The following is a 14193-nucleotide window of genomic DNA, read 5'->3' as shown; positions in this document are numbered from 1 at the left end:
ATTACCCAAGAGATCAAAATCAAATGGGTTCTGTACAGTACAAGAACTGATGTAACAATAACTTAAGAGATCAAAAACAAATGATCATGGAAAGAAATGGAGTTTAAATGATTGCCTCCTCCACTATACACTCCAAAAGGCTTGCCGACCAAATGGACAAGCCACCGGCCTAGTTTTGGCTGATAATAAAAAAATCAGATTAGAGAAAATAACCTTTATGGTTCTTAGGGTTTGATAAAGACCCAATTAATTAACTTAACAACTCCATCTCCAAACTATTCAAAATAGTTGCAACTTGAACAATGGTGGGCCTATTCTGTCTACTATTACCAACACAAGCAGAAGCAACCTTAGCTAATCTAATAAGAGGTTTCATATCAGAAGGAAGAACAAGCCTAGGGTCCAAAACTTCAACAAGTCTCATAGCCCTAATCAAGGGCAAAGCCCACTCAACAACTAACCCTTCTTCACATCTCCTTCCACTCAAAAGCTGTAATAAAACTACTCCAAACCCATAAACATCACTTGCCTTACAAACTCCCCTTCCTTCTTTCCAATATTCATCATCTACATACCCTACAAGACCTCCCCTTTCTTTGGAAGCCAAGAAAGATAATCCATAATCACAAACTCTAGGACAAAAATTCATATCAAATAAGATGTTAGAAGGCTTCACACTTCCATGTACCACATGGGGTGCCATCCCTTCATGCAAGTACTCGATTCCTCGTGCAACTCCGGCTGCAATCCTGAAGCGGCGCCACCAATCTAAGAGCGGAGCGCCGCCACAGTTTTCGTGTAAGTAGAAATCCAAGCTTTTCATACCCATAAACTCCATAATCAAAATTCTCTCTCCTGGTGCTTCTGAGAATCCAATTATGGACACAACATGAGGATGATGAGCTAATGAAAGAGACTTCACTATGGATGAGAACCCAAAACCAGGATTGCTCAAAACCAACCAAGAATTAATCCTTTTTACAGCAATTACATCCCCAGTGGTGGTAACAGCTACATATACTCTTCCAAGTCGACCTTTTCCGATAACTCGGCGATTATTGAAGCCGTCGGTGGCGGTATCGACTTCACTTAAGGGGTACGCAGCGGCACAACGCTTGACTGGAAGATTTTCTTCGGAATCCACTGGTCTTCTCTTGCAAAACAAGATGAAGAAGAGAATACCAAGAACGAACAGAGTAATTGAAACAAGAGCTAAGACCACATCATATGCGATTATGATGCCATGCCTCATCTTTAATTTCCGATTTATCTCTCTATAAAGAAGAGGTAATTAGGGAAAAGGGAATGAAGGAAGGTTCTTAAATAGGAGATAGAGAACCGACCTATGAAAGAGGAGAGTGGCATGGGCTTATGGTTAAAGGTGGAAAAAGGTTACGTGAAAAGGAAAGGTGCTTAGAAAAAGAAGGGTATACCGTAATGAGTACGCTTTCACTTTGAAATTTTGTATGGATTGGTGAGATAGTTGGAATTTTTAGTGACTAGTTGTGACTTTCTCTCTTTCTCTTAGTTGTAAGTTGGAACAACATTTGGAGAATCCCCCTCATGGTTATGGAGTTTGGTGGCCTCAACGTAGTTTAGTTATGACCAACTACGCACAGTGCCGCCTACCATATGGAATTTTTATCTTATACGGTTACCTGACCGGTGGGGTTCCCTAGTGCCTCTCACAAGAGGAGGATGGACCCCACTCAGGCAGAGTGTTCGGTCAAATACCTCAAGTGGGTCCCCCCCCTCTTGTGAGAGGCACTAGGGAACCGCCCTGGTCAAGGAACAGTAGACGATAACGATTCCTACCATATGTTAATTGTTTGACAACAATATTTTTTTTTTTGAAGGTTCGAGGAAGATGTGGGTAATACAAGATGTAATAGTTAGGGGTGCAAGTTTGGCCCTGTCGATGCGGACTTGCCCTGGCAGTTCTGAACCCGAATAGAACCTGGGCTGAAATACCTTGGTCTTGAGGACGGGTTAAGGAGGATTGGAAATTTCTAGTCTTGAATTAGGGTCGGGCCGGACTAGAGTTGAGGCATCAAGCTCAGTCCGGCCCGACCTAGCCCAACTCAGCCCTGTTTTAATTTATACTATAATTAATATATGGGTAAAAGATTTGCAAATATCTGCTTAATTTCAAAATTGCATGTTGTCACCCCTCATAAGACTCAGTTTACTATAGCACCACCCACCCCCTGTAAATGTCTTATATATCCCCCTGTTTTTACTTTTTTTTTCTCTCATAATACCCTTCTTCCAAGGTATGAAACTGCACATTGTCAGTGTAGATATAATATATTTATAATAATGCTATTTTATGTAAAATTGATAATTTTTTCTCCGACCCAACCCAGCCCATGCAAATCCCCCTCCCTATGATCAAGGTCAATTAGGGTCAGCCAGGCTCAACCCTAAGATTGGGTCAGGGTTGGATTTTTCATACCTTTAGTCAGAGTCGGGTCAGGCCTGGGCTCAGTTAAGGGGACTCAGGATTGGACAAGGGTTTTAAAAAGTCCGGACCAACCCGACCTTATTGCAGCACTAGTAACATCAATAATTGAAACAAAATGTGAGGACTAAGTGAGAGTTAAATTTAAAGGGGATTCAATTGAGAATATTGCAAAGTTGGCGTTTAGTGCGACGATTGCCCATACTTGAAGAGAGAATAACTGCCGAATTTTCAAAGATAAGACGAAGACCCTACCTTGCATTATTAGAGATACCAAACGGATGTTGACTTCATGTTGTGTTTGTATTTGGGGCTGTTTGGGCTTTTGTTGTCCTCTTCTCCTTGTTGGTTGATCTTAGGGGTTTTGCCTTTAGTCTTATAAGACTGCCTTCGTTTGTATAGTTTTTTTTTCCTCTTCTTCAATAAATTGATTTACCTATTAGGTAAAAAAACAGAAGGTGAAAGTTAAATAGAATAACCGTTAAAAATATATACAGGGAAGATTCTAGTACAATGAGGGTAATTATATAGTTAAGATAGACCATCAAAGTTGATATGTAACTCTTGTACTTTAGATGGGCTGCTACAGTTTGGTCTTCATTTGGGTTTCCCCATCACTCACTCACTGCTTAGCGTCGTCTTTTGGTAATTGGTGTAAATATGTTTTTTTTGCCCCCCGGCCACCCCATCCCCCCGTTTCTGGTTCTTTACTTCTTTGGGATAAATTGACAAAAAAGAAATAGAAAAAATTGACATGTGACTAATCCAAGAAACCTATATATCTAACAATTAAAATTTACCAAATTATTAGGCCAATGGCTTATTCATCCTTTTTTATAACTGTTGAGAGATCGCCCTTCCTGATAAAGAGAAGAATCCTTAACCCATATTTGGCGTTGTTTGTTTGACAGATAAAAGTTTAAAAGGTCAAAAGAGGTGGGAAACTTGTACTGGTTTCCCACAAACTACCACAAATGTGACTATTTGGTTAGATGGTGGTGAGAAACTTCTAAATAAACTCATTAAATACATTTATTCTTATCTGTTGAGGTGGCACCCCTCTTTGGCACTATTTATGGAAAAGTTACTTTTGAGTCTATATGTCTCCTTTTATTATTTCTTTTCTTTCCTATGGAATCTCACCCATGTTCATTTCCTCTTTCTCTCATTAGATCACACTTCACTATAAAATGCATATTCCATTCATTCTTTTCCTTTATTTGTCAACCCAACCCACAACATGCAGGACCCAACCTCACAAGTTTCCCACCCTCTTGTATCAGGCAAACAAATGGGGCCTTAAAAATAAATACAGGAGTACATGATTGAGATATTTAATTTTAACCGGATTTTTATTAGAGGAGTAAAGAGAATAAAAGGAACCAATTGCCTCAAAGCATGGTTGGGATCATTTGTCCAAGCTTATTTCCTGTCTCACTTACTCTCCCAAGCAAGGCCAGCATTACTCTTTTAAAAATTGCTTACCATATCGAAAGCAAAGAAGCCAGCTACATAGCCCTCATTACTCTTATTATGGCCAGGCAATGTGGAACAATTAACTTTTTTTCCATTGTTTTTGCTCTTCTATGAAAACTAATATCCATTTTGGCTACAGATCGTTCCATTAAATATACTAAATAAATATGGAGAAGAGGTTTGCTAGACGACCCACCTAGAAGGATTTTTCGAGGTACACTACAAGAAAAGGGCATTGTTTTTGTTATTCTAAGAAAATTATTATCTATTTTGGCTGCAGGTCTTTTCATTAAATAAAGTAATACCTAAGTAAATAAGTGTAAATATGCTCGGGCAGGGCGAAACCCTAAGCCTCCCAAATATAAAGGGGAACTTAACTTTTTTCAAAATGCAAGAGAATTTCTCCTAACATTATTAGTACCACCACACCAGAAATTATAACTAATAGAGTCAATTCTTTTGCAAATAGATGAGGAAAATAGAAGCAGCTCATTTGACAGGCAGGTAAAGAACTTAGAACAGATTTAATAAGTACACCCCGCCCTGCAAAAGAAAGACGGTTAGATTTCCAAAAAGAAAGCCTTAAATTAATTCGATTTACCAAAGGCGCTAGTTGTTTAACTTTGGACTTATGAGGAATAAATTGTGTCCCAAGGAAAAAGGAATCAGAATTCATAACAGGGATTCCCAGTACAGAGCTGAGTCTGGACTTCCCAGTCTCCGAAACATTTCTACTAAAGTACATGCCACTTTTAGATAAATTAATCTCTTAACCTAACAGGTCAGAGAAGAGATCCAAGATGGCCTTAATAGTTAGTAAATCATCATTAGATGCTCTGCAAAAAATGAAAATATCGTCAACAAAGAGCAAATGGGTAATTTCAGGAGCATCTCTTGCCACTTTGATCCCATGAAAGAGGTCTAAATCCCTCTAGGCAGGCAGAAGACGGGACAGGGCTTCCATCCCAGTAATAAACAAGTAGGGACTCAGAGGACAACCTTGTCTAAATCCTCTAGAACCCCTAAATAGACCAAAGACGCTTCCATCAAATTTAATAGAAAAGGATGTAGATGAGATTAAGTGAAGGATGAAATCACACCACTGTTGTCCAAACCCAATAAATTTAAAGATAGAAATCAGAAAAGACCACTCAATTCTATCATAAGCTTTAGGCATATCAATCTTAATAGCCACAAAACCCTCCTTCCCACGTTTATGATTGAGAAAATGAAATACCTCCTGTGCAATGATGATATTGTCAGAAATTTGCCTTCCTTGCACAAAGGTACCTTGATAGGGTGAGATAAAAAGTGGGAGAAAGGGTTTAAGTCTATTAGTAATAATTTTTGCAACAATTTTATAAGTCACCGTACACAGACTAATAGGTCTAAAGTCACCCAAAAGGCAGGTAGAGTCATGCTTGGGTATAAGACAAAGTAAGGTATGATTAATTTCAGGTGGTACAGTAAGAGATGAGAATCAAGCTCTTCTCCTTCATCTAGGGTGGAGATTATTAACTGAAGATCACTCGATCTAGGCCAAAGTCTTAAAGGCTAAATATTTTCCACACACTTCTCTGTTTGACCCCTGCACTAGATTAAGGAGAGGCTCGTGATCCTGGAATAGTGTCACTAGAATAATCCAGCCCCTCCAAACCTTTTGTTTTAGAAGGATAGGAAATGGTTGTGATACATACTTCTGGACTGATCCTTAGATCCCATCTATCCCTGCCTTTACCATTAAACCTACAGAATCCCAGAGGACTTTTCCTAAAAAAGTCAGTCTATTCATCTCTAATTCCCTATGGAATGAGGGGTTAATTAGGAACACTACCCCCCACTCTTCTACCCAATATCCTAAACATTCCATGCTCTGACACAGCTGACAATTGGTGGTGCACTCTTACTAAAAATGGTCGATTTAGCACAAATAAAGTGGCAAATTTTCTTTCTTGTTCATCTTTGCATGATTTTTCTTGTGCCACGTGGTGGAAGTTTTTTTGGAAACTCAATCTTCATCCTAAATTTAAAATTTTTTTCAAGTGTGTATTACATGCATAGATTTCGGTTAAGGATTTTATTTCGAAATGGACACAGGTCGATCCCACTTGTGCTCTCTATGGCACTTGTAATGAGACCCTCTGGCATATCTTCTTCTCCTGTGATTGGGTTAAACATATTTGGGCAGCTGGCCCATTGGGTCTGAGGACGGAATTCTTTTCATTCCCATCCATCAGACATTTCTGCATATCTACCCTTCTTAGCCGACAGCTTGATAATCCATCTCTCATTTGGATTTTTCTGTTTTTATCATCACCTGTTATTTTATTTGGTTTGTTAGAAACAATAGTGTTTTTAATTCTGTTAAACCTGATCCTACCGCTGTATTGCGGAAGATTGAACAATGGATGCTGGATCTTCATCTTGCACCCCCTTATCAATTTGGATGTAATGTTACATTCTGATACGATTATATCTACCTGTCCTAATATTCATTTACCTACTTTAGACTTTCCTGTTTTGTTATGCGCAGGGTTTGATTCTAGAGACATAGGAGATATAGATTACTCTGGATGGGCATTTTGCATTTTGCTAGATGGCAAACTCATTTTGTTGGCTGCAGGACAGATTAAAACCAACCATAACCTGAAACCGGAGTTAACTGGAATTCTCTACAGTTTGGACTATGCCACTATGAGAGGTTTGAAGCTAAAAGAAGTTTGGTGTTCTAATTAGGCGCTACCTGGACTTCTTCTAACTCCATCCCATTCTCCTTGGCTTTTTGAAGTCCTTAACCATTTTTTGCAGATATTGGATCATGCCAAAGATGTGTCTTTTAAAACATTACTTCATCCTACTCTTCGTAACTGGTTAAAGTCTTTTGTTAAGTATACCAATAGCACTAATACTTGTTGTGTTTTTGATCCCTATACGAATTTGCCATCTTGTTACATTTAAATATATATAAATTTTTTTGGCCCTGATACGAATAAATATCACCTACTAATAAGTATGCGGCACCGGTACGTGGCCAGGATAACCCTCAAATCACAAGATATGCTAAGTTGTCCTACTATATCAGGACTCTAGCTCCTTCGGTCTGCCTGAGGTCTCATACCCTCCTATTCAAGAATTTTCCTATCAGGACACAAACTCTACTATCAGATGATTTAAGGAAGCCTTCTACACAGGGACTCCTCGTAATCCACATTCCATGTAAGTCTTCCACAAGGATTCAGCTTCCTTCTCAAAAAAAAAACCAACCTTAACTAGACTCTCACCACCGTCACTCCAAGATATAAATACACGAGTAATTACATAGGTATGGAGCAAATTCACTACTCTCAAGCCTGGTGTATTACTACTCTACCTATTCATATTTTTGTTGCTTGAAAAACTAACTTAGGTATCGAAAAGTCCCCCCCCCCCACTCTGGACCTCTCTTGTGTCTATTATCTTGTCACTGCAAGTAAATCAAACGAATCTAGTTTTCTACAACAACACAGTCCAAGATGCTCATAATTCAAAATATGGCCCAAGGACTATTCTTAAATCTATCCATTTTGCATGCCTCACCAACAAGGGTTTAGTAATCGGTATCAGTCTCAGCCTATAGAGCCACCGATACGGGATCGGTCGATACTGATACAAATTGGCTGATTCGGCCCATTAAAACTTTGTTGCATCCCTTGCATGACAATTCCTCATGAACCACATATACCACTAATAAAGTAATGATGGTTTTACAATTTCTAACAAAATCGACTCCTCATCACTTGTCGGTTATTGTTGGGACTCATTTCACGGTGGCTGACACATCATCAGGTAGGATGACATAGATTGACCATGTCAAAGTTGGTTAGGGGAATATCTCCAATAGGGTAACGTCCCCTATTCCCAAGGAGAAAGGGATAAGGGCCACTACCTCCATAATAGCATGGGCCAAGGGGGGCGTGATCAGGGAGCACCGTAGTAGTGGGCCACTCGACGAGCAGAGGATAGGGCATGAAGGCCACTATGGGGGAAGGCAACCGCTACTACCAAGAGGCTGGGAGTTGCTATAAAGGCCCAAAGACTGTCGCGCAAAAGGACACAATTCTACATACAACTTCTGGTATTTATTCTTGTTTTAGTACTTGTTAGGTTTCCTTTTTCGTTTTGTCTTTATCTTTTGGGGAGTGTACTTACTGTCAGCAGATCAACTATTGGGAGGAAGGATCAGGGATTCATTCATCTCAACGGTTTGGTATGATCTGTCATTGGTTTGTTTACTTTCCATTGTTTAATCAGTTATTCAATTCCGTGTTTGTCTTTGTGCATCATATAAATCCCTGTTATTCATTTTTGTGCTCTTGGTGAATACCATTGAGACCGTTATCTTCAAAGTCTAACCCAAAGGTCCTTAGAGTTAACTCAGGTACGAGGGAATCCTAAATTCCCTAGTTGAAAGTCAGATAGGCAAAATCCCAGCCTGTTTGAGACTACGTCAAAGATTCTGGCACGCCCTGCACCTATTCTACCTGCGCCATTTTGTGAGAGTGTTGGACACCTTCACCATCAATAGCTATATAGTTTAAGATTCAAGTTTTCAACTCTCCCCCCACCCCCACCCCAAAGAAAAAACAAAAAAATAATAATAATAATTCGCTACAAAAGGAATCAACTCATCGATACAAAGGCAATCTCTACGTGGATGGCAAATTCATCTTCGCCAACAGTCGATCAATCTTGTTCAACTACACAAGTAGTTTCGTTGTGAAGACCTTTTCAGAAATGCCAGATGGGCATCCTTGGAATTACCCAAGAACGGCCTCTTCAGTTCTGTCCCACTAAAAGATTAACAACGACAACAACAACTTATTACAAGAAGCTGCAAACAACTGCTAGCTCAGTTGGTTGGTGGCATTGCAAGTTGGTGCATGCCCCCCAGGAGGTCAAGGGATCGATTCTCCTGGATTGCAAATTGTGTCAAAAAAAAAACAGGCACCTTTCTCCCACTTTCCCCCTCCCCCCCTAATTGTAGATTGTGGGCTTGTCTTAGCCTTCCCCTTAGCTTGTAGTTGGCCTATGGGCCCTTGAGTAGATAGTCCACAAAAAAAAAAAAACAAGAAGTTGAGGTACTAATCTGTGGCGGAGCTCCAGGTGGGTCAATCCGTTTTTTTTATATAACACGTGGGTCAATCCAGCAGGCCAATTCTTGGAAGTTCATCGAAGCACTTCAGACATGTGGAAGGATCCGAATTACTGACCCGAATCCTGTCTGGTCAATGGAGAGGAGTCGGTTCCGTTAGAGACATTGTAAAACCAAAAGCATTAATTTATTAGCGGTATATGTGGCTCATTGAGGAACTGCCACGTAAGGATAACAACGAAGTTTTATCCTAATATGCTCTGTTCTTGCGACCATTTCTCTCTTTATGAAATTCATGTCCGGCCGCGTTCGTTATTTTCGCGTTTTAATCGTTCGTCCTTTGGTCCGCGTCTCTCTCTTGTCTCTCCATCCTTGATTATATTAGACTGGAAAATCCCTCTTCACAAACATCTTAATCTCCAGTCCTCTTTCTCGAGATCATTCATCATAGCCTGACCCAATCTGGGATTTTGGTTTCGATTCCGAATTCCAATTCGAAAATGTTGGATAAAACCGAAAACCCTCTGCATCTTAAGTCTTTGAATCACATCTCACTTGTGTGTAAGTCGATCGAGAAATCTCTGGATTTCTACCAAAACGTTCTTGGGTTTTTCTCTATCAAGAGACCTAGATTTTTCGATTTTGAAGGAGCATGGTTATTCAATTATGGAATTGGGATTCATCTTCTGCAATCTGAGAACCTTGATGATAAAAAATTGACTGAGAAGAGAAAGATAAATCCCAAAGACAATCATATTTCCTTTCAGTGTGAGAGTATAGCTACAGTGGAGAAGAAGCTGAAGGAAATGGAAATCGAATACGAGAAGAGGGTAGTCGAGGAGGGAGGAATCTATGTAGATCAGCTGTTTTTCCATGACCCAGATGAGTTTATGATCGAGATCTGCAACTGCGACAATCTCCCTGTAATCCCAATTGCAGGGGAACCAGTTCCGATGTGTTCCAGAATCAATTTCAAGAAGCACCAACAGCAGATACAAGTTGTGCAGCAGCAGCAGCAGCACCAGCAGAAGAAGACAATGGCATGTTAAGGAGGATGACTACCTGTCTTGCGCATAAATCAAGACCCTTTTTTTTCTTTTTTCTTTTTAATCCATAATAAAGAGGACCAAAATCTCAGCTTTTGCAATTCCAGAGTCTAGTCTTGAATTGACCAGAAAGAGTTTTAGGTATTGGTATCGGATCGGTAATATCGGTTAGGCCGGCATCGATATTGTTTCATGGTGGATATCGGATTGAGAACTGTATAGACATGGATGGATAGAGGGTATAATTGTCAAAATATGATATGGTATCGATATCTTCGAAGGCAAAACCATCCGATACGACTAATACAGGTCTATATCGATGCTGATACGATGCTGATACCAAAATGCATCAGTCCGAAAACAATACTTAAAACCATTATAAAATTCGAAAATTGAACAAATGGGTGGCAAGTATTCATGGTTTGAGATATGGGTATCGTATTACTTGTATCGAGCATACATAAAAAGCAGGGTATTTCTACCCTTTTCCCCAAAAATATTTTTTATTCATTTATTAAAGGTGAGAAAAACCAACAAAAAATTGGATGTGAGGAGGTGTACAACTTACTTAGGCTCAGAGAGATTGGGCATGCTGTCAAGGTACCCAACATGTGTCATCTTCTCTCCTCTCCCCCTTGTCTTCCCATATCCAGCTTTATGATTGGAGTATACCACTAGATTACCGAAAACTGGTGGCATACTTAACCTGGATCTTTATCTTCTCAGGTTCCCTGTCTGGTACAGTTCTCTAGTGCCTTTAATAAGACGGGGGGTGGACACCACCCAGACGGTGTATTCGGGCAGGGGATAAGGTGGTTATTTCCACCATCAATGAGAAGAACCGTACAAACTGTATTGGGCAGGGAACCTGAGAGGATAATTTACCTAACCTCTCCCATTTATATGTATGTATGTCTGTATTAAAAAATATTTTTGTAAATAAAGTGGTGAACTAAGAAATGATCTGTTTGTCTTAAAGAGAGAGAGAGATAGACGAAGGTGCTAGTGCATCCTCCACTCTTAAAAAGAAAACATTTTCCCATAAATTATGAAGAAATGTTTCAATTATCAAGCGGGACAGTCATTTCGCATTTCACGAACTGTAGGGTGTTGAAATAGACGGCCATTTCAACACCCCAAACCCCTTAAAAATCAAATGATATTCAACTCACCCCCACTGACTTCATAAGTTAACCCTATAAAACCAACTGTGGGGATTAAATTGTAATATAGTACTCTAATATAGGAAGACAAGTGAGTATTTTCAAATAAAAATGGGTGAGTTGATTATCATACGGTTTTTAAGTCGGATCCTAAATCTGTGAGCGCTCAAAAGTAAGATGGAAGTACCATGAATGGAAGTAGAGGAGTCGGATCCTGAAAGCCAAACAAGCGTAATGTGAGAATAAATAGCAAACGCAATCCTGAAGTTGGGATTAAGTTTGGGTAGGTTATGCTTTGACGAAACTTTTAACATCAGGCAGCCTGAGCCCTCAGGTGATAAGGGTTCATAAATTTCGATGGGGCTAACAGTAAAATGTTAATAATTACCAAGAATCAGTAGAAAGAAGCAGCTAGCTTGTCTCAGGTACTCTGAGTTTTTAATAAATTCAGCAATAAATTTGGTGGGCGTAGTTAAACTGCTTTTCCGCTACGTACTAATAAATAGTACTGCCGATCGAGGGTTTGTCATTGTGGTTTGCTACTCTCTTGGGAGAATTATGTGCCTCCTTATGGGGTTCTGATGCCCGATCGACCCTTGAATAGCATTCGAAAAAAGAAAAAAAAAATTAAGAGTACTCAGTAATAAATCAAACAATAAATTTGGAGAAAGTTTGAAATATAATATAATATTTCATGGTTCTACATGCTTGGAATATAAATCCCGTATACTCAAATTCGATTATGAAATGAATAAAGTGGACCCCTCCTCCATCAGGGTGGATTGTTTTGAATTCAGATAGTTCCAAGAGATCCAATGGTGTTAGTTATGGAATAATAGCTAGAGATTGTAATAGCCACCCCATCTATATGGTGATTTAGGGGTAGACAATAACAAACCTGTGTTGTGGACTAGTGGGTGGAACTTGAAGAGATAAGGAGAGGGATGGAGCTCGCAGCAGCCTATGGTTTTCCCAAGATCTTAAACTAGCCCCTTGAGAGGCTATTAGGCTCTTAATTCAAATCCATAGCATGCCACCAAATTTACTGAAGTGTCTTGGATTAGGATCCTCTGCGGCCTGGAGTTTAGCGGCCATCATGCTGCGCTCAACTCACAGGCCATCACGTGGATTTAAAGCCGATCAAATGGTTGGTAAATATTGGTTTGGCATTTTTTTTAATTTTGAGTGGCAATTTTGAATTTTGAATTGTCGTCATCTATCAACCATTGGATTGGCATTAATTCTATGTGGTGGCCTGTGAGTTAAGTGCAACACGATTTCACTCAACTCTAGATCGCAGAGGATCCACATCCAAGTGTCTTTCAAGTTTGTTTACAGAGAAACTAATAGACTAACAGACTTTTTGTCTAGATCGCAAGCATCAGGTGAACTTCTAGTTCCAATAGTTAATATTCCTAAAGAACTACAATTGCTTATAAATAGAGATGCTTCAGGTCATTGAGCTCCTCTCCAGGGAGCCCAACACCCAGGGAGTACTTAGGGAGCATCCAGCTGTTGGGCTGTGTTGCACACATCTTGATGACTGACTAAGCATGCATCGGGATGTGTGCGGTAAAGCCCAACCCTTGGATGCCCCCTGGGCGCTGGGCTCCCTGTAGAGGAGCCAAATCCACTCTTTTATACATTTGTAAATTATCTATGATCTTCCTATTTCTTTACTTTTTTTTTAATGGAAAGCAATTTTCTGTTCAGAAAACTAGGAGGTAGAACTATCTTTTTATATGGGGGAGAAGAGAGATAGATTCATAGGAGTACTGGTGTAGGGCACACTCCTGTTCTTGTTCCTTTGTATAATATAAAATATCTTTCCTTTTCCGGAATAAAAAAAACCCGCAAAAAATTCGAAATTGGAATATTTTCATTTGAACTTGGGGTTTTAAAAGCGTCAACGTTTTGTACTTCTGAGACAGATTTCAGACTTTCAGTGTTGATAGATCATTTCATGGACCTTTCTACTTCTAAGAGTGACACTCTTGGTGGGTGGGCTATGCTGAGCTTAGCTAGACTGAAGAGTAAATAGCAAACCACTCTTGGATCTTGGTGGCACTTCTCTGTTCTTTTGAAGTTTATGGAGATTGAAGCCATTAATGCAGCAATTAACATTTCAGATTTGCTATCAGAAACCAATCCAGATTCCATAGATGGGAATATAGCCAGTCTGACATAGGGTGAGTGGTAGCTATACTGCTGTAGTAGTACGTATTTTTATTCTCTCTGAATATATTTCCATATAGAGCCCATATATCTTTCATTCTAATTAATCTCATATTTTCTTTCCATGTAGAGCTCCCCTTTCTTGTTTGGTCTTGTCATGAATAGTTGAATACCTACTTCCTTTGTAAATTTTGTCACCTCTATAATGGAATCATTCTAGAGATTTTACTAGTTCACATGGTATTAGAGCCTATCCCTCATCCTCATTGCCTGTGATTACTCATGTTGTTGTTGTTGTTTTTGTTGATAATCTCCTTATGATTGCTTTAGTCATCTCTGGTAGAGTCAGACATCCCTGGAGTTCGTCTGTGATCTTCCCCGCCAATCTCGACAATCACTTGTTGATCCCTTGCAATTTGCCCAGTTGTTGCTTTTCTTTGTTACGGTCTTATTTCCTTCTAAGATCGATCTTTGGTGTAACGGTAAAGGTTGCTCTATTGTGATCAAGTGGTCACAGCTTCGAGTTTGGAAATAGTCCCTCTGTAAAAGCAAGGGTAAAGCTGCATACATTATGACCCTCCCCAGATCCTGCAATGGAGGGAGCCTCGTGCACTGGGTACGTCGTTTTATCAATCCCATGTTCGATTGCTGCACCCCTGAAAACACCCTCCCCTGCAAGCTCCCCTGCAACATGCACCACTGGTGCCAATGCTCACTCCTCGCACATGTGATTGCTCCCCA

General features: G+C 39.8%; 2 protein-coding genes across 2 annotated transcripts; one reads left to right on the top strand and one right to left on the bottom strand.

The window, feature by feature from the left end:
- Positions 1-249: 249 nt before the first annotated feature.
- Positions 250-1268, bottom strand: LOC122640582 (serine/threonine-protein kinase-like protein ACR4). The gene has a single exon (XM_043833801.1). It carries the CDS (start codon positions 1250-1252, stop codon positions 251-253), a length of 1002 nt encoding a protein of 333 aa, XP_043689736.1. The 5' UTR covers positions 1253-1268; the 3' UTR covers position 250.
- An 8293-nt stretch (positions 1269-9561) lies between these two features.
- LOC122638689 lies at positions 9562-10117 on the top strand. The gene has a single exon (XM_043831543.1). The coding sequence runs from the start codon at positions 9569-9571 to the stop codon at positions 10115-10117; it is 549 nt and encodes a 182-aa protein (XP_043687478.1). The 5' UTR covers positions 9562-9568.
- Positions 10118-14193: the final 4076 nt, after the last annotated feature.

This window comes from Telopea speciosissima, chromosome 9 (genome assembly GCF_018873765.1).
Source record: "Telopea speciosissima isolate NSW1024214 ecotype Mountain lineage chromosome 9, Tspe_v1, whole genome shotgun sequence".
Classification (NCBI taxonomy): domain Eukaryota; kingdom Viridiplantae; phylum Streptophyta; class Magnoliopsida; order Proteales; family Proteaceae; genus Telopea; species Telopea speciosissima.
The sequence above is the reverse complement of the archived record's forward strand: the minus strand, read 5'-3'. Positions and strand labels throughout refer to the sequence as shown.